This window comes from Grampus griseus (genome assembly GCF_964374135.1).
Source record: "Grampus griseus genome assembly, chromosome: 3".
NCBI lineage: Eukaryota > Metazoa > Chordata > Mammalia > Artiodactyla > Delphinidae > Grampus > Grampus griseus.
This window is the reverse complement of record NC_139019.1, coordinates 76167480-76191525: the sequence shown is the minus strand read 5'-3', so window position 1 is coordinate 76191525 and position 24046 is coordinate 76167480. Positions and strand designations below refer to the sequence as shown.

Here is a 24046-nt window from a genome sequence, read left to right as displayed (position 1 = left end):
GCGCGCCGAGTGTCTTCAGCCCGATCATCCCTGTTGTGTGAGTCGCACGCGCGCCCAGTTCGGAGGCAGCCACCCTCGCCGCCGCTGACAGGTGCTGCCCGGAGAGCGTCGGGTGCGGTCCCAGGCGCAGCTGGAAACGCACGCCCGGTGCGTGTAGCGTCCCGAGCCCGGAGCCACAGAGGAGAAGGGGCCAGGGCGCGGCCTGGGGGACTCCAGTGGACTGGAGCCGCGGAGCGCGGAGCTAGAAACTTTGCGGCGGCCGAGATTTGGCTACAGCGCCAGCCCACCCCCGCGGGTGCGGGAGGAAGAGGCAGCGCCGGAGTCCCGCGGCCGGAGAGCCTCGGCGGCGGCGGCGTCTTTTCCCCGCTCTGGCCTGAAGCCGCCGGTCACTCCCGGCTTCTGCTGCTGCGTCCGCCGTCGTCGCTGCCACCGCGGGGCTCCGGGAGGAGGCGCAGCCGGAGCGGACGGAGAAGAAGGAGGAGGGGAGCGGAGGAGCAGGGGGTGAAGGATGGAGCCCCCGGCTGCCGCGGCGGGCTCGCCCGAGCCTGCGGCGGCGTCCTCTTCCTTCCAGGCCCGGCTCTGGAAGAACCTGCAGCTAGGGGTGGGCAAGAGCAAGGGCGGCTGGGGCGGGCGCGCGGGGGTACCCGAGCGCCGCACTGCGGACACCCCGTCGCCCTCCCCGCCACCCCCGGGGGGTAGGCGGGACGCACTGGCCGGCTTGGGTGGCGCGGGCAGCAGGTGGAGCGGCTTCAAGAAACGGAAGCATGTGCTGGACCGCGTCTTTTCCTCCTCCCAGCCCAACCTGTGCTGCTCCTCGCCGGAGCCTCTCGAGCCCGAGGGTGCGAGCAGAGCGGAGCAGGGGTCAACGCTGCGCCGCCGGATCCGCGAGCATTTGCTTCCCGCGGGCAGGGGCCCGGTGGCAGCCGCCGGAGCAGCCGGAGTGACGCCTCCTGGCGGACGCTCTCCGGACTCAGCTTGCTCTTCGTCCTCTGCCTCATCCTCCCTGTCCTCCTCACCCCAGCCGCCCCCGAGGGGGGACCGCGCCCGAGATGAGGGTGCACGGCGTCGGGGCACCGCGGCGCACTTGTGCCATCAGAAGAGTTCCTCCCTGCCAGGCACCGCCTGCTTGGAGCAGCTGCTGGAGCCGCCGCCGCCGCCTCGAGCTGAGCCAGCACGGAGCCGAGCAGAGCCGCGAACCACGAAGGGCGAGGCGCGCGGCAGCAGACGGGTGAGTGACAGGTGGGCGCGGCCCGAGCCTAGGTGCGCGGGGCCACGCCTCCAGCTGTGGGCGATCGAGACCCCGGGAGTTGCTGGCGGGGTAGGGGTGCTACCAAGTTCAAGCAGTGGAAAGAAAACGTCCCGCTCCTGCTTAGTAGAGTACTGACTTGCGCTCTGACTTTACTTTTGACAGAAATAATACCTACTGCTAGAAGCTGTTTGAGTAGCTTTCCCAGTTGCCGATGAAAGTGGAAGTATTAATTGTAGCCAAATAGGAGAGGAATAAAGTTAGACACAAAATGGGTACTTTTTGGAGATCTCCTAAAAGGACTGTCCAGCTAAGTCTCATCTTGTCAAAAGAAAAACAAGCAAACCCAACAACTTGCAGGGAAAATTAGAAATGCGAGGAGGTGAATTAATGGCAAACGTGAGGTCATGTCTTGGGGAAACCCTTTAGGCAGAAGTCTGTTCATCTTCCAGCCCTCCCTTCTCAAAACTTTCTGCTGCGAGTGGATCGCTGCTTAACAAATAGCGTGAGTGTCGCTTCCGAGTTAAACCGATGTTCCTATGGCCTTTTTTGTTTTGATAGTCATCTGAAGTAGTTGCGTTTAAATTATTCTGCTGTAGACGTGATGTTGACTCTCTGGTCAGGGAAGAGTCAAGTAAAAATGTACCTGTAAGATCTGTAAAGCGTTCCACTGAGCGGCAGCTTTTACTCCCTCGGTTTTGTAGAGGCGATGTTCTCCTTTTGTAAATTTTTATCAAATCGTGTTAATGCCAGCAAATATTTTGAAAGTTCCATTCTGCCAGAGACCTAAAGAACTCTTTTCTGCCAATACATCTTATTTTGTTTAAATTCTAATTATTTTGACTCTGATTAATTGTTAGGTTAATGATATATACATTAAAACTTTAATTAGATTAAAAGTTGGGTCACAAAAACCATGAGGCCATGCGTTGAAGGGTAAGATATGGGAATAGATGGGATTTCACTTGAAAATGTTTATAGTTTATTGGCTAATTTATTAGTGTAATTTCAGAAAGTAAACCAGAATACTAGTATGTTTTGTTGTTTAATAAACACAATTGCTTGCAGTAACCTGATGTTACTAATGCTCTAGAAAACACCTGATGGTTTAGTAAAAGGTTACAGTTATTCTCAGAAGCATAGGCAGAAATAATACTGACAAAAAGCCTAAATAAACCTATCTTTCCTTTTATCTTGAAAGAGAATTGACTAGAACTCCTGTTTCTGGTTCCAAAATGAGGTAAAAAGTGGTTTTAAAAAGATTGTTTAAATTCAGTGTAGGTGAATACTATATATTTTAAAAATATTTATATTTGAGTGTGTACCTAATCCTAATGTACAAGAATTTTAGAGCTGGGGTACTTGCTTACACTTGTTTTTATTAACTTTGATGATCAAGAATGATAAAAAATAAGAACTGAATTAGTTTGGAAGGCAGAGATCATATTGCTGCAAATGTTAACTTAGTAAATAACTTTGCAGTTCACTGAACCAAGATATTTTCACAGTGAAAGCAGAGAATTCAGAATTAATCTTTATATTCATTTTTACCCAAACGTTTTCAGACACTATCAATCTTTATTTGAAAAACTGCTATGTAAATATAAATTTTGTATACAAAAGACCAAAAAACCTTTTTTGAGAGGATACTAAACAAACATTATTGTGTGTGCCTTCACTATATGTTGGGCACTTCCGTGATTTAATCCTCATAGCTGCCCTACATGATAGAAGTTCTTGTTGCTATTTTATGCATTAGGAAATCAATGCTCAGAGAAATTAAATAATCTTTCCAAGGTCACATGGTTAATATATGACAGAGAGAGTTTTTGTCATTCTCCACAATGTTTTTCCATCGCTACAGCTAGGTTTGACAACTTTTAGAACTTTCTATGTCTCTGAGATAACTTCAGTCCTATTGATTAATACTTGCAAGTTTACATACATTCTGGATTCCTAGAATCAGTTCTGTGATGGATTAGGTGAATTAATTTGTTCTTTGTTCTCTGTAATGCATTGTTGCATATCTTTTATATCACATTTACAAATGACATTATTGATCATACTGTCTGTAGTTCTAAAGAAGCTTCTCATTATAAAGAACCAGCATTTCAATGAAGTCATAGGAGGAATACAAAAGCTAAAATATCTTTCCAAGAGTAGGTGAAAAGTGGAGTGTAGGCAGGAAAATAAGCCCTGATGCTTTATTGTTGATTGCCTGCATCTGCTGCTCAGGAAGCCTTGTGCCCTGAGAAGTGGACAGTTTTCTCCGTTACGAGTCACAAATCCAGTTTTCAGCAGCTCTCTGTCACTAATGCACAACAGAGGATTCCTCAGTCCTCTAAATGCCTCTTTGCCCAACTCAAGGAGTCTGGCTCACCTCTCTGAATGGAGAGAAGAAAGAAATGGAGTTGGAATCTGGAACTGGAAGAGGACTCTCTAAGGTGTCCAGGAGTAGGTGTAACTCGGCAGCACCCTTCCGAGCTTCCTGCATGTCTCAGAGATCTTTCCTTGCTCTCCTAACACCTCATTGCTGAAGATACTTGGGCATGGGGAGGAAGCTCGTAGCACATGCAGATTTCAGTTTTATTCACAGTTCATAAGCACAGATGGGAACACATAAAAAGAAAAGATGCTAAAAACATTAAATCCATCTTCAGATCGCCTAGATAAAAAGCACTTTCTCTCAAGGAAGAAAGAAAATTCGTTGCAAAATGAGGCAAATTGCTCACATTTTCTCTTGTTCTCTGCTTGATCCTGGCATCAGCCATGTTCTCCAACACACTCCCCACCTCTCCACTGCCCAGCCGAGCACGAGGACACAACAACATATGGGCACATACACTGACACTGAGTGGAGATAGTAAGCAAAACCAAAAAAATCATTTTGGACTGCTAGGGAAAGAGATTTGGAAGTCACTGAAGTATAATAATTACAACTAAACAAACCATTCTACCTCCTATGCCCCTGTCAGCCCTCTTGCTATTATGTTTTCTGTAGCCAAATATACCTTTGAATGACAGTTTAATAGACTTAATAATGCCTTGCTGTTGGGCCATGTGCATTATTTAAAATGTTCTGCTTTGAAAAAAAAAAGAAACCCCGTTCTTCCCACTGATTCTAGTTCACGTGCTGGGCCATATTGTCATACCAGATGCATTTCATTTTCTGCAACGCAGTTGGGAAAGATGCATTCTCAATTTGTGTGCATATCAAAAATGTGCCAATTTTATGTATTCTATCTTGATGAGTTACTAAAATTATACTTTGCTAGAATCAGAAATTCCGTTAAGATAAAGAGTTAGGAATGAATATGTTGCATTTTTTAAGTGTTTTAACAAAAGTGTGTAGTGTTTATGAATGTTAAACCTTTGTTGTTTTTTTTCAAATTCATTTTGTTAAAATTGCTGTCATCGAGGAGCAAAAATGATTTTGAAAAAAAGTGGATAAAATATTCAGGGTATGATAGGAATATCCATTCATTGGGATAAAATTCCTAAAACACATATGAAAGCCCCCCAAAAAAGTGGAAGATATTTTCTAAGATTAAGTCTAGACATGAAGTAAATATTGCTTTATTAATTATCTGATCTTTTAAAGAAAGCCTGTATTTTCAAAAACTATTAAAAATGTGATTTGGGTAATTTTTGCTATTTATTTTTCAGGTGTCTTTAATCTTACTTCAAAGAACCTAACTTAGTCTTGGGGAAGGCACAAGTTTTAAAAATATTCCTAATGTAAATCATTAAAACCACTAAAAATTCCCCAGTAATCTAAAAAGTAAGCTCCTAAAAGGAGTGTTAGTAGCTTTTTCAAAGCTTTTGCAAGTGAGAGAGTGAGGGTGAGATCTTAGAACATTTTGGAGCAGCGTGTAAAGTTTGATGTGTGATTGCATTCTTGAGAAATATTGGGACATCAGGTTGTTCCAGAGAAAGGGCATAAACAGAGTGATAGGTTTACTTTGGAGTGGAATTGTTTCCAGTAACTTTTAATTACTATCAGGTGTATCTGGTGGATCTGCGTAGAGCTGTGGATACTGTATAAATGCAACTGTTATGAGGTAGATGTTTGAAATTGGCTTGAAACCTGTCTCAGTAGGCACTAGCAATTGTGTGCTGTTATTATTTTTGAAAGGTATATTAAACTTTTGCCACTGCCACCGTTACAAGTAGGTGGGTGTTGAAAACAATTAACAGGGGCTTTGATGGTCCTTTTCATTGAGGATGTAAATTATTTTCCTTGCAGTGGTGGCAAAAGTAGCCTAAAATTAACCCAGGCAGTACTGGTGACATCACAGCTTCACACAGTAATGAAAAAATCTTATGTAACTTTTGGAAAATATGTGCACATTATCATAAACATGAGAATACATACTTGGAGGAATAAAATAAATTTAACAGATTCATAAAGAAAGTAGGACAAATATTCCCCCTTTTTTTCTGTTGCCCCATTGTTCGGAAATATGGGATGATTTCACAAGATTAAAGGTTAATAATATGTCTTTGGCACCACAAGGAAACATGTAGTATGATTTCTTTGCTCATAAGGATTATCAGAACGTTTGCCAACTCTAGACTGATGAAGAGTAAAAAAGTATGTGTAGATAACATTATAAGCATTGAGAAAATCTGCAGATTCACAAGTTAGGGTAATGCATTTTTTAGTTAAATCATCGTTACTTACAGTATCGTAGCAGACATCTATTTTAGATAAGCAGAAATTAATTTTTTGAAATCTGAAACTTTTTTGCTTTGAACTTTTTATTTTGCTGGAAAACTTACTAAAAACTATATATTTCCCTGCCTCAACAAACCAAGCATCCTAAATAAAAGGACTTGGAAACAAGAAGGCAAGAACATCATTACATGACCATAAAGTGATTTTGAAACTTTTCCAAGAGAACTTATCTCTGAACTTATCTCTTGATATCTGAGAGCCATTTTTGTGAATACTGGCTTTTGGGGCGGGGGGTTGTTTTATGTGAATGAAACAGATATTGTCTTAACTTTCTTTAGGTAAGCTCGCTTGTTTTCATAAAATTACAGTATAACGCATACCTATTTATGATAAGCTTATCTTCCTATAAAGTTAATTATTCAAAGGTGTGAGGCACTCTTCCTCAAGTCCTTTTTTTCACTTGCCAAATAATCTTTACTGTCTTTATTTGTGAATTTTGATTTGTCAACTACCATTGAAAATATCATTTTTTTTCCCTGCATGGTGAACTTTATGTGCTATCTTGATTTCTTTGTCATTGTCAACCTTTTCTTCTAATTTACATTGCTTTTTATAAATCACGTGTGGAAAGTGATTACTGTACCTCAACAATTCAGGATTGTACGCAAATATGTTTCCCTCTCCAATGTATACCAGTTTCTTATCATTAGAAAGGTTTTTTCAGCAGAATAGCAGGCCACAATTTCCCCAGTGTCCCAAGTACTCCTATTTAATATTAGTCTGAGTGCAAGCAACATGAAAACTGCATTTTCAATATAATGAGATTTTAAAGTCCTGCATACTACCTTCTTGAGAGAACAATTTTCCTATGAAATCTGTTTGAGATATTTTATGTCAGCCTTATTTCCCATTCTCTTGGGCCCTAGCCAATCTGGAAAATTATGACACATGATAGGCAAATGGGACTCTGGACATTTTAGGATCAATGCATCCTCTTGATCACATGGGTTTTATTTAGAGAGGCTCCTTCAGTATTAGCAATCTCACTGTATTTTGCACTGCTAGAGTAGAATTCGGCAAGCCTTAGTACGTACAGTGGACCTATTTAATCAGCATTGTAAACTGGATCGGGGAAGACTACTCAATAAATGGTTGCTGAATGAACGAAGGGATGAATGGGTGGGCTGGAGCTGTTCAGAGATAAGTTCTCTTGGAAAAGTTTCAAAATCACTTTATGGTCATGTAATGATGTTCTTGCCTTCTTGTTTCCAAGTCCTTTTATGCCTGGCAAATGTAGTTGACATTCCCCTCTTCTCCCAGTTGCTGGCATGGCTTTCCTTTAATTCTGGTTCATGTCTGAGGGCATAAAGGGCGGATTTGACCACCATATTGTGCTCACGTGGGGGATGGAAGAGTGATTTCTGCTTCCGAGGTCTCTGGCTCAAGGATGCATTTCTTGTTACTGGTCTCCGATTCCAGGTATCTGTTTTGCACCCACGTTTCCTTGTCTGGCCTATGAGATCGTACCCCGACACCTGGATCACCAACACCTGTTGACATGTCCTCACTCATGATCTCTGAGCCTTGAACTCTCCTTGGATCTAAGCTCAAGATACTTTCCTGCCTGCTTCCTTGCACTTCTCCTCAAACCCATTTACTTTAACTAGATTAAAACCCCAATCTTGATCAAGAATCCTGCCCTTACTAGCCTGACTCATTCTGTTGCCAAGTGTGTGAACTGGGGTTCAGACGGTTGGTCAGTTGCTTTTCATAGTGACTACCTGTCTAATGCTGAGCCTATTTTTAGAACACCAAAGACTCCTCCAGAAAATCTGCATTGCCTGTCGACTGCATTTGCCTATACAGGGCGTTTCTTCCCTTGGAGGACTGGCCCAGAGCTGGTCGTTGTCTCTGTGTCCCTACTTCCTCTTCTCCTATTTTCAAACTCTCACCATGTCTGCTCTTGGACATCATCACCCTTTTCCTTCGTCCTGCTTGCTTTCTCTTCCTCCTTAATATCGTCTCTCTTTCTGATTGCAAGACGAGTTTTGTAACTGACCATTAAGCATCTGGAGTTGTGCTGTCCCATATGGCAGAGCCACTGGCTGCCGAGCACTGGAAAAGTGGCTAGTTCACGTTGAGATGGGTGGAAAGCATAAAGCGCACACCACATTTTGAAGCCTTAGCTCAAAGAAGAGGAAGTAAAATATCTTATTACTAATTTTTTATGTTGCTTGTGTGTTGAAATAGTATTGTGGGTATATTGGATTAAGTAAAATATATTATTAAAGTTAATTTCACCCACTCCTTTTCATTTAAAAAGGTGGCTGCTAGAAAATTTTAAATTATATATGTGCCACATTTTTATTTCTGTTGGCCAGCACTGATCTAGAGCAGGTGTTCAAACTCCATTACCCACAGGGGCCATCAAAATAAAGAAAATGAGCAAAGGTTTGATGGGGCCCGTGGTGAGCGAGGAAGCTGGTGCCTCATTCGAGGGGCAGCTGCTTCTCAACTCCAGCTGATTATTATCATGCAGTGAAAGCAGTGCTGCCAGGGTTTCTAGATTCTTTAACAGAAGCCAAAAAAATCCAGATTTTTGCATGAAGTCTCCAGAATCTTGAATTTTTGACAAAGAATTGATTTTTAGAAAAACGCAACACAGACCAAATAAAATATATCTCTGGGCTGACTTTAGCTATCAGCTTGAACTTCTGACTCAGAAAGCTCATGTTTGATTTCTCCTCTCCCCTCCCAGTGCTAGATGAATGTTATCTGGACGTAGTAGGTGTCAGTACATTTCACAGAATAACAGCATCAGGAGTGGTGGGATGGAAGACGGAATGCGGCGGGTTGGAGGGTGCGTGGAAAGATGAGGTGGGGACAGAGAGAGTGGCCAAGCAGTTTGGCTCTCCACAAGGGATCAAAGAAAGTGGTGATGAGAACACGAGAACCATGCTGGGATGGGATCATGGGCAGGTTTTTGTTTTTTGTTTTTTTTTTAACATTTTTACTGGAGTATAATTGCTTTACAATGGTGTGTTAGTTTCTGCTGTATCATACGGTATGCTGACACACATGTATGGAATTTGTTTTTTTTTAATGGATATCACCTGAGTGGGTTGATGAGTCGGCGCTTGTGGAGGGGGAGAAATTGAAGTTAAAGGAGAACGGAGGTTAATTGATGGATGAAGGCCTTAAGGACTCAGGTGGGGGTGGGTCCCAGAGACCAGGGGAATGGTAGCGTCAGTGGAAGAAGGATCCTCTCCCTTGCAGATGGAAGGGATGGTGCGGGTGTGGATGCAGGTAAGGAGTAGGCTGGGGGGCAGCAATTTGAGAGTGTTGCCACCCGATGGCCTCTGCCTTGTTTTGAAGTGTGCTTAGGATTCGGACACGGGGAGATGGAGGAAAGAATATTGCCATAGGCACAGAGGCGAACAAGTGCCCTATGTATTCAAGAAATGGGGTATCACTAGTGGGACTGAAGCCTAGGGTGTGGGGTGGGGTAGAGGAAAATGAAGGTACAGCTGAAGGTCTGGGATCTCTGGGGGTTGAGGAGCGTATCTAGGGAGGCAGAGGGACCCCCGGAGGCATTTGAGCAGGGGAGACAGGGGCACGTGAGCCTCGGAAGGGTGAAGTTGGCAGCAGGGGCAGGCGACCACTCGGAGGCCAAGGCCTCTCAAGTCCCGTGAGAGCCTGATGTTGGGCAGGTGACTGACCTTGGGGATGGGGAGATGGAAAGATTTATTAAGACCAGGGATGTAGCTGAACCTTCAGGAAAAGGGAGAGTGAAAGGAATAAATTAGAGCACATGTCCTCCTTTACTTATGTTTTTGATTTTTCCTGGTTCTGTTCACAAATGCTTGTATTGAAAAGTATTTTCCGTTGGGAGGGAGAGGGAAGGTTAAGTTTTGAATTTGCATTTGTGTAAAATGGTTAAAGGTGCCAGGCTCTTGAGTGCCAAATTGTCACCTATTTACTGTAATAGCTCAGATTCTTTTTTAAAAACTTATTTTATTGAAGTATAGTTGATTTACAATGTTGTGTTAATTTCTGCTGTATAGCAAACTGATTCAGTTATACATATATATTCTTTTTCATAGTCTTTTCCATTATGGTTTATCACAGGATACTGAGTATAGTTCCCTGTGCCATACAGTAGGAACTTGTTTTTTATCCATTCTATATATAATAGTTTGCATCTGCTAAGCCCAAACTCCCAATCCACTCCTCCCCAAGCCACGCCCCCCCGCCGCCTTGGCAACCACAAGTCTGTTCTCTATGTCTGTGAGTCTGTTTCGTAGATAAGTTCATTTGTGTCATATTTTAGATTCCACATATAAGTGATATCATATGGTATTTGTCTTTCTCTTTCTGACTTAACTTCACTTAGTATTGTAATCTCTAGGTCCATCCATGTTACTGCAAACGGCATTATTTCATTCTTTTTTATGTAAGAGCTCATATTCTTTATATTATAGTTATTTTGGATTCTTCCATGAGTAAAATAGTTATTTTCCCTGCAGTATTAAGCACTGAAAATAGTGTTAAGGGAGCGAAAAAAGGGCAAAACATGTTTGGCAGTTTAAAAAAAAAAAAGGTAAAACAAGAAAACCTCCTACACATTTCTGTTACATAGATTTTTTATGGTGTCTGATGTCAGAGAGACTAAATATTTGGGGAAATATTTATAATGAAAAGGTTTGGAATTGAAGGACTCTGTTGGCAATTTTCGATCTTAAGGCATTGTGGCTCAAATGTGTTGAAATATGCATTCTCTCTCAGATGCAGGGTTGACCCATGCATGACACAGGATCAATTTCTGAAAATTACAAATAGTTACTCTCTCAAAATAGAAACGATATTCTATCTGGACCCTTAAGCCATATTTGACCCTTGTTCTTTTATTGAAATGTAAAATAGCTTTTTTTTTTTTAAATAGCTTTTGATAAGAGAGAAATTCATTTCTATAGTTTCCTTTGAATAATATTTTCACCACACCAGACTAGAAGTCTGAGTGTTTTCCAGAATCTCTTTTGCGATTGGAATAGGTTTTGGAGACAAGTTCTGTGTCACTACAGAGCTGTTGCCAAACCTCAAGCTCCCTGGCGGTTGGAACACTCTCCTTCAGCGTGGCCGCTGTCTCCTGGCTGAGAGCAGTCACAGGCTGCGCCTCCCTTTTCTTTCTTTGCCTCCCTGGACTTTCAAAAGGAAGCAGGAGTAGGGGGCAGGGGCGGGGTCCAGCTGAGATTGGGATCTCGCCTGGTTCTCTGTGGCCTTGCACACATGCCCTTTCAACTCAGTGGCTTTAAGCAAAAAAAAAAAACCACATTGACTTAACCAGTTTGGTTATCGCCCCAGTCCCACTCTGCTCCCTTCGGCCTGCTAGGTGGCATTCGTTTACTCCAGACTCAGGCTGCTGCTTCTGTGACTCCTGAGACTTAGGGGAATGGGAGAGTTGGGAGGGAGAACGACCTTTTGCAGTTAGCTTCCCAGGCCCCACGCCCTCTGCCTCTTTTCAAGGAAGATGGAGCTTTGTAAGGTGTTCTTAATCTGCTCCTCTCTACCTGACATTTTCACTGTCCCCAGTGCCAACGTTTTTCTTCCTGGGTATATGCCAGGGTATGAAGAAGAACTTTACGGGCCTTGCCACGAGAGGGTCTTTGTGTATTTTGAATGACCAACCATGGTTCGTCTGTGTACCTCTGTCACAGGACTATCCAGGTGGTATATTCTTTGGGTCCTGGCTCTTCATTCTCTGCCCTCCTGCCACTTGCCTTTCAGCTATGTCATTTCTCTTTCTTTCTGGGAATAAGAGCAGAGAAAATAAAAAAGAAAAGTCAGGCATTTTTTTTTTTTTTGTTAGGGGCTTTCATAATTTTTTTCCCACAGTGAAGTTTAAATAATTGGCTCCTATAATGTTTTGACATTTTGTGTTGCTCTGACATAGGCTGTACACACACACGCACACCCACACCCACACACAATTATGACGTAACCTAGTATGGTTTATACACGTACCTGTTTTTCACATGCATCATATTTCCCACTGGAGTCAAAGATAAACAGAAGAACTCCAAAACTCTTCCACCTAAATTTAATGTGATAATACTAAATTTCAGTGATAACATAGTCCTTACAAATGGTCTAGGTTCATTTAGTATGAGTAGGTGTACAATAACCAGCTCAACCAATGAGAAAAAAAAATTAGAAGACAGTTTTTATCGTTCACTATGGAGTGTGTTCTACAAAGGGAATGAGTAATCTTCCTTTGAATTTAAACTAATGTATAAGGAATACCTTTTCTTCAGTAAGAATAATCATTCTTCTGTAACTATTCATCTTATTTACAGCTACCGTGGAAGAGAGGTCTTTGAATTATTTCCTTAATCTTTTGCAATCTAGATGTCACAGTAACTAAGATCTGTCGTTAGTATTTTCGGCTTGGCCTGGCTTTACTCTCACAAAGTGATCCTCACAGATAAAAAATGGGGAGACATTTTGGAGAGTTTCCTTACTGATACAGTTCACCTTTTAATTAGAGAAAAAGTGATCCCTTTATTCTTATTTTTTTTAATTGGGGTATAGTTTTACAATGTTGTGTTGGTTTCTGCTGTATAGCAAAGAGAAGTAGAGTTCCCTGTGCTATACAGCAGGTTCTTATTAGTTATCTATTTTATACATATTAGTGTACATATGTCAATCCCAGTCTCCCAGTTCCTCCCACCACCACCCATCCCCCCGCCACTTTCCCCCCTTGGTGTCCATTCGTTTGTTTTCTGCATCTGTGTCTCTATTTCTGCCCTGCAAACCGGTTCATCTGTACCATTTTTCTAGATTCCACATATATGCGTTAATATACGATATTTGTTTTTCTCTTTCTTCACTTACTTCACTCTGTATGACAGTCTCAACCCTAAAGAGTTATACCTTTAGGGTTGTAAAGATGTATTCTCATAATCACAGAAAGCTCAATTTTTGAAATCACCTGAAAAAGAGAGTTGGAGAATAACTGAGTTAGGACCAAATGGATCTGGGACAGCAGAGCTTTTGTTTGTGTTGGCTACTTAAAGGATGTTCTATTTTCTGTTAATGTTGCTAATGATTCTCAATGACTCTTTTTATAACATAACTCTCTTAATTATATATGGATGGCATTTTGAATGGTGTGTTTGTAAGTGCCCATTTCATATTTGAAAATCTATTTTTTTCTTTCTAGGAGTATAAGTCTAATGTGAGTTCCAGGCAGCTACACAAATTTTGTTTGTATTTGGTGCTAGAGCTTTGTACCAGGTTTGTGTGGACTTGTTTTGCATAAGTGTCCATGACCATCTTTGTAATGTTATCTGCTGGGGTAGGGCTTGGCCTTCACTCCCCTGCCTTTGAATTAATATTTGTTAAATCACAGTGCACACTCTGTCTTCTGAAGTTTCATTATATGAGGTAGGACATGCTCACGATGGTCCTCTGACCCCCCTGGGCTGGGCTCTCTTTGCTCAGTTGTGTCATGTTACCTATGACATGAAGCCAACTAACTATGGGTCCTCTCACCCCCATTTTATTTTATTTTATTTATTTTTCTTCTAGGTTAATTGAGATATAATTGACATTAACACTGTATAAGTTTAAGGTGTACAGCATAATGATTTAGATACATCATGAAATGATCATCATAGTAAGTTTAATGAACATCCGTCATCTCATATAGATATAACATTAAAGAAATAAAAAGAAATTTTTTTTCTTATGAGGAGAACTCTTAAGGTTTAATGTTATAACAACTTCCATGTGTAACATAACACAGTGTTAATTATATTTGTCATGTTGTACATTACATCCCTAGTACTTACTTATCTTAAACTAGAAGTTTGTACCTTTTGACTGTCTTCATCCAATTCCCACTCCTCCCCGTCCTCTCTGGTAACCACAAATCTGATCTCTTTTTCCTTGAGTTTATTTGTTTGTTTGACACTTTATAACTAGTATTAATAACAGCTAAACACACAGGGCATTTATAATGTATTGGCACTATTCTAAGTGCTTTTTATGTATTAACTTATTTATTTACTACAGTACTTTCTGAAGTAGGTTTATTATCATTTGCATTTTCCAGATGAATAAAGTGAGCTAGAGGAGAATAGGTGACTTGTCCCAAGTCACACATCATATAATTTGGATCCAGTGCACTTGGCCCTTAAGCTCTACAAAGGAAGGCTGTTTGTAGTAGGTTGTGCCTGAGAAGCCCGGTTTAGGAAAACAGCTCCAAGTGGAGTTGTTTTTTCTCCTCATCTCAGTATTGACATCAGAGCTCTTCTTTGCCCCTGCCATTTCCTTCCCATCTTTCTGATCTCTGAAGGTTGTCTCATAACAAGAAAATTTAATGAAGACAGATTTAGTATAAAAGATTTTGGTGTCAGGCATAAACCTGGCTCTACCACTTCCTTCTTACTGGTTGGAAGCCCTCTGAGATCTCTTTGATTGCTAGATAATGGTATAGCTAGCAACTTTTAAATGTCAGTCCTGCTTAAAAAAACTCTTCCTCACCAAGTGCCCCACTATACATCATTGTTATGTCTGTTATTGATATGATCCTGAGGAACATGTTATAATTTACAAGACCCTTATAATTATGTATTTTCTATATTCTATGGCCTCATCTCATCTCTGTCATTAATCCTCTCTTGTTCCATGAACAGCATGGTAGTAGTGGAAGGAAACAAAGTAGATCTATCTACTAGGCATTCTTTGCATTGTATCTCAGATCGATGTTATAAAATATGTACATTATTTCACTTTAACTCTCACAGAAATTTTGACGAAGAGATATTGTTATATATGCATTTATTTATGACACATAGGTATATGCTATAGTTGTATCTTATATACGGGAAATTCTTAGAGGCCATGTTAGTAATTTGCCTGCAGTCCTGATTCTGTCTACAGTTAGTAAGTGGCAGAGTTTGGGTAACAGACAGCTGATTTCTGCCAGGGCCATAGTTTCCAGGGTATCCACTGCTCCACCAGTAGTGAGGGCACATCAGTGCACCAGTGCCAGGTACATGACGTGCCCAAACCGGTGATTTGTGGTTAAGTCTGGTATTCCTTCAACACCAGCCCTGTCAATGAGTTTGAGTCTTACCATTGTTTTGGAGGGATAGCTGGAGGAATGTGCCATTATTAGTTGGAGAAAAGTATCTAAAAAAATATAGTGAGGGGCTTCCCTGGTGGCACAGTGGTTAAGAATCCGCCTGCCAATGCAGGGGACACGAGTTCGAGCCCTGGTCCAGGAAGATCCCACATGCTGCGGAGCAACTAAGCCCGTGCGCCACAACTACTGAGCATGCACTCTAGAGCCCGCGAGCCACAACTTCTGAGCCCGCATGCCACAACTACAGAAGCCCATGAGCCTAGAGCCCGTGCTCCGCAATAAGAAAAGCCACCACAGTGAGAAGCCTGTGTACTGCAACGAAGAGTAGCCCCCACTCGCAGCAACTAGAAAAAGCCCACGTGCACCAATGAAGACCCAATGCAGCCCCCCCAAAAAATATATATATATATGTATATATATATAGTGAGTGGGAGTGTGTTAGTTTGTTTATTTGTGGGCTCAATTCCAAGAGCTCATAAGTGAATATTTCTCAGATCATTCTTCTCGTGCATGCTGTACATGTATTTTGACTTCCAGTGATGTTGTTAAACTCGTGTAAAACTAAAGGTGTACATTCTGCAGTTAGTCTAGGTGTTAGGATCTCTGGACAGGAAAACAAATCGTTCTCAGAGCATCTAGTTGTTTGTGAATATGCCCAAGTGGGGTATATTCTTTAAATAAGGAGAAGGCAAGATAGCTCTTGCCTTATGGTACAACCAGTGGAATTGGTACAACTTCTCATGTTTCTTGCTAATAACAATAATAGCACTAAAATCTTAGCCTTGTGCCAGTCAGTGTTTCACAGGCATTACTTCATAGTCTTTGTGACGATAAGGAGCTGGAATTCTTAGTCTCATTTTGTAGATGGATCACTGGAGGCTCAGAAAGTGTGAGGACTTGCTCAGGGTGGTGCAGCTGTAAGTGATAGAGCTGGGATTTCGTACGTAAGTGACTGGCTCCAAACCTCATGACTCTAATTGCCATGTTCCATGGTTTTCCTCAACACTGAAGAGCTGCTACATCTCCTGAGTATTGTCATATAGCTCTTTGCCAGGTGTCTTGGAATAGGGGAAAAATTTGGTTAGAATGTTCTATGTCGTGAACCAGCCCCAAGTACATATGTGTTGCTGGAAGATCCCATTCCAATCCAACACCAATGATTTTGGTAACTCATCTCTCCTCTTTTCTCTCTCTGGTCCTCACACGTTTATTAAATATTTACCCTGTGGTAGACTTGGTATCTTTTTAATACCTTGATAAAGAAGACAGACCAATTCCTGTTCCCATAGACCTTATGATGTAGTAGAAGAAACTTTCATTAAATTAAAAAAATACACAAATAATTATCAATTACAGTTGTGATAACTCATTCAGAGGTATATAGAGAGAAATAGAACTACAGGAATGAATTGCAAGAGGTCCCAACCTAATCATGCAGGAAGGGGAGGGACAGGGCAGATTTTCCAGAAGTGACATGTAGGATGAACTACAAAGAATGAATAAAAGTTGGCCAGATTTCCTGAGGAGAGGAAATGAGGGATGTGGCGGATGGTTATGGGCAGAGAAAACCACAGCAGAAGGTACTTAGAGAAAGATTGTGTGGGCAGCTGGAATTTGGTTAATAAGAGGGAAAGTGAGGGGGGATGGGTCTGGAATGGTTGGCAGGGGCCAGATTATACAGGGTCTTTTGGGTCATGGGGAGATTTTGGACTCTTAGGTACCGAAGCAGTCTTGAGAGCCTAGATGCCTCTGAAGAGCAGAACCACCTTCAGGAAAGTTCTTGACTTTCCTGGGAATAGCTTTCCTTCACTGCTATGTATGGAATCACATTGCACTCATAGGGTTGTTTTGTAAAGAGGTAGAGAAGTATGTTGGGGCCACCTTTCTCTACTAAGATAATGGTATTTTTTAAATGTCTATAATAAATAGAAATACCAAGTGGATGAAAATATTATTCCCCCTGGAAAAACACATCATTTCACTGTCCTCTTGCTTTTTTATTGAGCACTACTGGAAGGTAAATGAAGGTAGGAAATGCAGTCTAATTTCCTCCTGTCAATACTCAGGGGAGAGATTCTCTTTGACAGCACTTTTCAGAGCCTAGGTAGGGATGAAAATGAGATAAAGCTTGGTGATCCAGGTGTTACAGCTGTAAATTATGGAGAACATATTTTTTATGAGCTTCCAATTTCTTCCCTGAAGTCAGAGTGGGGAAAAAGAATGAAGAACTCTGGAAAGGAGTTGTGTAAGGAGGTGTACATTTAAAAGTCTGTATTTGTTAACATGATCGTGGGGTGATTAGGAAGACGGCTTATTGAACACGGTGGAGCAGATTTGATTTAAATTTTATATTTTCCTATATATTTTTTAAGATATAAAAATCTAAGTTTTATATTTTCATATAAACATTAGCCAATATTCACATTTGCGAAACAGATACGCAGTAGTGCCTAAGCAGGAAGGAAAGCTTAAAGTATGTAAAAGCTCCCCATTACACTTATTGTACAATGTTATAGTAGGAAAAGAAAGGAAACGTAAAAATCCCTCATCAAGACTGTAATCTGTCAAAGTTGAATCAAACCTGACATGGGAGCATAAGGCAGCCTACCTGCCACTCTGAAAGCTTAGGGTATGGATTCTAGCATGTCCAGCAAGTGTGAGTGCTCAGAAATTGTACCAAGCCCTGCCCAAGTCAGGCCTGCCAATCTGTGCTTTGATCTCCCCAGCCAACTACTGTCACGACCAACACCCAGACAACATGGGTTGCCCTGAGCACCCAAGCATCACTGCCATCTAGTATAAGAAATAGCATCTAGTAAAAACTTTCAATGATATAAGCCATGCCCAACTCAAAAGAGTATCAAGAACCTACATATTCTTTATCTGCGTAACGTGGTTTCTTTTTGTTGTTGTTCTTTATGTAACATTTTACTGGAGTCATAACCAAGTGAACACTATGCTATTAAAATAACAAAGGGATTGAACATTAATTCTCATTCCATTTGGGGATCATAAAACCTTTCCAGAAACTAATGAAAGTGTGGCATTCTCTTCATAAAGAAATACAGTTGTACACAAAACTAATATTGTGCATTCACCTTCAAGCAAGGAAGTCCATGATTTCCAATCCATGGTCTCCAAAACCCTCAGTTACTCCCCTTGGGATAAAAGGAAGACTCAGTGATAATTCTCATGAAATAAGATGGCCTTAATAGCACTATAAAAAAATAAAAACTTGAGTCTCTGAATTTTCAGCCATGACCTTGTTTACTTACTTATTTATTTTAGAACCTTGCAGGGTGCATGGACTGATTCTTCAAAGGAAAGAGCTATAGACAGGCCTTCTAGGGAGAAGGGCAGACATGCCCAGAAATAAGAAGTCAGTCGTGCCCTGCAGCATTTCCTGAAGAGACCGGCATACAGTTAGAGCCCTAATTTGGTCATGATTGGCATTTTTTGTTAATATTGGGTTCTGTTTTCTGGAAGTTGATTTCTCTTCCCTTGTATGGAGACTCTCCTTTGGGACTGAACCACTGAGAAGCAAGATTCTATTACGAGAGAATGTGATATCGAATAAAAGCTTCCTCTGATTCTCCTCCTTAGTGGACAACACTTGCTGACTATTGGCTGCCCTCACAGGGTCTTGTTCTAGATTCTGGGGACTCAAGGCTCCTGCCCTCTGGAAATTTTTCCTCTTAGCTGGGGAGATAGTCAATATACATAAAAGATACATGTCACTACCAGGTAGCATAAATATCCATCTTTAGGGGGATAAAACCATGGGAATTCCTTTTCTCAGGAGATAAATACAGAGGCTTAATTATCTCATTGTAACAGCTATGGGGACAATTGGTCTGGTTTGCACCAGCAGTAGTGTCATTAGACTTTTGTGCTGTCAGCTCTCTCTACTCATTTTCTCTCAATGATTCCACAGCTATCTAATGTGCTAAAAAAGGTAGAGGCCTGCAGCCTGGAGGCCTCTTCTTTTTTTGAAGGAAGAGCTTTGTTCAAGTTAGAGGGCAGTTCTCAAACCTAAGATGTGGATGATTCAGAGGGACGTGGATCTCTGCTGTGTGTGCTGGGCCTTGACAAACTGAAGCACAGTTATTCCCTTTAAAATCAACCAACGAACCACAGGTCCAACTCAGAGCTCCTTGTCTGGAAGCCTAATTGTCCACTTGGGGCAATGGCCTTTGAGAGGAAGGTGGGTGGAGCTGGGGGTGGAATGTGAGTGCCTGTTGGAGAACTGTTGCTTGGTGCTTGGTGGACCAGGAACCAGGAAACTGACCTGCTGCTGGCTGGCTCCATGGGTCCTGCCAGGTGGACCAGGCTCGGGCACTGAACCACACCATGGTTCCTGTCATCATAATTTGAGGAGAGGTGGGTAGGAATGGAGATGTCTAATGAGACAGATGGAGCACAGGCATCAGGGATGTCTTATTCAGGACTCCTGCCTTGTTACAGGAGCTCAACTCTTCTTGGATATGGCTTCAAAGGAGAGCGTATCTGCTCACACCTGGCAAAGCCCCAGGGCAGCCTGGATCTAGAGCCTCAAACAGTGCCATCAAGTCTCTGTCTCTGCCCCTCCGTCCTTCTTTCTTCTCTTCCCTCAGAATTGCTTGGCCTTGGGCATCTTCTCTCTCAGGTAGGTTCTCTCTACCTGGTGGCCTCCAGCAGCTCTTGGCATCCATCCTCCCCACAGTTCTTGGGAGTGAGTCCCATTGGAATGATTTGGAGCGTCACTGTGCCTCCTGTGGCCGGGTCACGTGTGTACCCTTGGAGCCCAGGAGTGAGGGGCATCCAGCTTAAATAATATGGACTGAGAGGGGGAGGGAGGTGGGTCCTTAAAGGCAAATCAGATTGCTTGGAGGAGGCAAAATTTTTCAGTGTCCACATGGGTTCAGTCAGTAATCAGCAGTTGGGAAGATGAGTGTTCAGCCATCCAGAAAATCTGTCTGGGGGCTGCTGGACCAGGCTCCTGGCTTGGAACACAGGGTCCACTCCAGTTCTGCAGAGGGAGACTTTGTTTTCTGTGTTTTTAACGTAAAACGAGCATAGAATATGGCAAGTAGGTTCTTTTTTTTATGCCTTTCTTCTTGAATGGGTTATACTATGTAAAGCCATAGTAATGAGATGACTCATTTTAAAGTCAGGTATTCTACAAGCGATAGCACCTGAATTAACCTAAAGGGTAGCTGATTTATTGAGTCCTAGAATGTTGGAAAAGGACCTATAAAACATACTTTAGGGCTTCCCTGGTGGCGCAGTGGTGGAGAGTCCGCCTGCCAATGCAGGGGATACGGGTTCGTGCCCCGGTCTGGGAGGATCCCACATGCCGCGGAGCGGCTGGGCCCGTGAGCCATGGCCGCTGAGCCTGCGCGTCCGGAGGCTGTGCTCCGCGACGGGAGAGGCCACAACAGTGAGAGGCCCGCGTACCGCAAAAAACAAACAAAAAAACAAAACAAAACAGACTTTACATAGGTAGATACTGATACTTGGGAGATGAATATACTGAAGAAGTTAAGATAATGTCCTCTTCTCCCTTTCTCAGAGCCTAGAATATAAGCAGTTCCTGATCCACACCCCACTGAAGAAGTTTCATTTATACAAACATGCTTGAGTATATTCAGCCAGTGCTGCCTCAGTTTCTCCTACCATCCCTGCCATCACACAATGGAAAAAAAACTTTGCTTTTAGGGTATCTGTGGTTTCAGTACAAAGGAAGAGGGAAAATAGTGCAAAAGAAGAATGGCTTAGGTGAGCTGCCTGCCCCTGGGATGCGGACCAGACTGGTTGACTTTGCCAAGGCAGAGAGAAGACCAGGTGACTGTCTTCCAGAGCTCAGTAAGACACAGAACCTCTCCAAACCCCCCGTTTCTCTTCTGTAAAACTGGGGGAATAACATGCCTCCCCACTGGTGGTGTTAAGAGGGTCCAGTGAAGCCGTGTTAGTTCCTGGCATCGTAAGTGCTCAATATATACTCATTATTCTCCCATGACCCTGCCCCCGCCCATCACTGCTATTAGCCTGTTGTTCTCCACATTTGGCTTAACAAGTCTTTTCTTTAAAAGCTACACCAGTGTCTTTGGAGCCTTAAGGAATGAGCGTTTACACGTTAGCATGAATTAATTCAGTTAGATTCTTTCCTCCTGGATAGAAAACTGTAAAATTTGAACAAGGGGTGGAGTTGGTGGGGTGGGAGTGAATTAGCTTGATCTGTAGAATTTGTGGCAGTAAGCTGGGTCTGGGTGAGTGCTACAGGACTTAAGTCTTGGGAACTAAGAGGCTAGAAAATAGTGCAGCATTGAGTGGAGGTGCATGGGAAGGGAGAATGCTAACTAAAGACTTTCTCTGATCCAAGACTTGGCTACAGAATGGCTCTGGATCTGGCACGGGCATGGGAAACTACGATGTTCTCCTCCCGTCCCTCATAGCTTCTTGCTCCCAGAACTTGGGGTGGACCCGCTAGTGCTGCATTAGGAGGGCTCATTTGGAAACCAGCCCCCATTTATGACATTGCTTCTCTGGGCCAATAAAGGCAGTAAACAGCTTTCTAATGAACTTCGGGAACCTCACCAGTTCAGGAAGCCAGAGGGTGCTTGCACTTTACAGATAATATTTTCAAAATGATTAGCCTTCCTACACTTGTGAATTTCCCGTCACCACATCTTAAGTGGAGTGTCTCAGATAAGGTCACTTTTAGTTACTTCCTTTGCTTAATATTTGCCTCACACATAGTAGATACTCCACAAATGTGAACTCAAATTGAATAATTAATATATGATTTTTCTATTAAGTGAAGAAAAACCTTTAATTTTTAGAGTATTAGGAGGATGATCAGGGACAGATTACATGGTATGACATAAACGAACTTTTACTTCTAAATTTTCTGACATTTATTGAGAGTTTTGGTCATTCATTTTATTAAAAGACTATCTCAAGGAGCTGATTAGCCGTAAGTTTTTTAAAAAATTCAACATATCAGGGCTTCCCTGGTGGCCCAGTGGTTGAGAGTCTGCCTGCCGATGCAGGGGACACGGGTTCGTGCCCCAGTCCGGAAAGATCCCGCATGCCGCGGAGCGACTGGGCCCGTGAGCCATGGCCGCTGAGCCTGCGCGTCCGGAGCCTGTGCTCCGCAATGGGAGAGGCCACAACAGTGAGAGGCCCGCGTACCGCAAAAAAAAAAAAAAAAATTCAACGTATCTCTATTAATTTCCTGATATCTGTATGATAGTGAACTTTTTCAAATAAAACATTTCATAAATCTAAAATTCTGTTCTGAAAGAAAGGATCTAGTCAACATGTTTGAAATTTTCAGACTCGCATAAAATCTGAAACAAACAAACAAATAAACCCAACCTAGGAAAGTTGAATGCAAACTTTCATTTGTAAAATCATAAGCTTTTCTGTTAAGCTACTTTTTATTCTCTTGGGAATATCCCACAACATGTTTTAAGGTTAAATAGACTGAGATAATCAGTTTCTCAAATATCGATGTTCTAATGGGATTCCCAGTCTTTCTAAGCACATAGCTATTCACATAGATGTCTCTGAGATTTTTGTGCTGAGAACTGATACAGGCATCTTTATCTCATTTTTGGTCTTTTTATCTGATTTGTATTTTTATTTTTAAGTGTAATTTCCTTTCACTTCCTAAAAATTAGTGTAATGTGTAAAAATAGTGATGCTTTTGGTATCTTTTAAAGGTGTTTACAGAGTGCCTCCCTAGGAGTGCCTAAGTTCCTCAGCCCTTTCACATCTGAAATGAACTGTGTGCTCTCAGAAGTCTCCTTGATTAAAAAATGTGTCTAAGGATTATAGATTCCATTTTTAAGAGCTTAATCCTTTTAAGATTAACTGGTGAGAGTAAATGAGCAGGCAGAGACTTAATGAGGACAGATCCATGGTGGAAACTTTGATGCTCCGCCCTCATCCCTTCCTTTGGTGATGTGTCCATCCCTGGGCAGCTAAGGCAATAGACCATGATGGCCTCGCGGCTGTGTCCCTCATCGGGCCTTGCCCTCGACCACAGGAAATTACCTCTTCCAAGGTTGTCCCCCTCCAACCGGGCACTTGGAACCAGTGACTGCTTGATGAGGGGATTTAAAGGCCCAACCCTCTTGCCCCAATTTGGGACATCTCTGTAGTCCCAGCTCCAGGACCCCCTGTACTCTTGTGGCAGCCTCCATTGAAACCACATTGTGGGTCACCTTCTCCCTCTACTCGATCCTGCCCCCTCCCTTCCTTACATGTGTATCTCCCCGGGCATCCCCATCTTCTAATAAACCATTTGCAGGCATCTCTCCATTGTAGAGAACATTTCCAGGGAACTCAGTCTGATAGACACCATTGTTGAATTTCCTAGTGATCTTTAAGTTTTAGGAAGAAACAATTAGATGTCATGGAAGCAATGGGAAATTTTGGAGGCAATCAAAGGAAGTTTGGTTGGTGGGCTTACACCGAGGCTTAAAATAACATTTATGGGAGGATGAAGAAGCACAGAAGTGCCAGAGGAGATGGCACTATAGGGCAGTAAAGTTAAACAGAGACTGAAAACACTACAAGAAATCATTTATTATAGATTAAAAATTTTGTCTTTTTTCTTTTAACATCTTTATTGGAGTATAATTGCTTTACAATGGTGCGTTAGTTTTTGTTTTATAACAGTGAATCAGCTATACACATACATATATCCCCATATCTCTTCTGTCTTGCGTCTCCCTCCCACCCTCCCTATCCCACCCCTCTAGGTGGTCACAAAGCACGGAGCTGAGCTCCCTGTGCTATGCAGCTGCCTCCCACTAGCTATCTGTTTTACATTTGGTAATGTATATATATCATTGCCACTCTCTCACTTCTTCCCAGCTTACCCTTCCCCCTCCCCGTGTCCTCAAGTCCATTCTCTACATCTGCATGTTTATTGCTATCGTGCCCCTAGGTTCCACAGAACCATTTTTGTTTTAAGATTCCATAT

General features: G+C 42.3%; 1 protein-coding gene across 4 annotated transcripts in view; it reads left to right on the top strand.

Annotated features, from left to right (window-relative positions):
• Positions 1–508: 508 nt before the first annotated feature.
• MCTP1 (multiple C2 and transmembrane domain containing 1) overlaps positions 509–24046 on the top strand; it is a gene marked incomplete at both ends in the record, with an annotated part of 537186 nt that continues 513648 nt past the window's right edge. For all 4 annotated transcript variants that reach the window (XM_082650521.1, XM_082650520.1, XM_082650519.1 and 1 more), the window contains one exon: positions 509–1228. In XM_082650521.1, the coding sequence (XP_082506647.1) occupies positions 509–1228 (720 nt within the window). The remainder of the gene's footprint in view (positions 1229–24046) is intronic.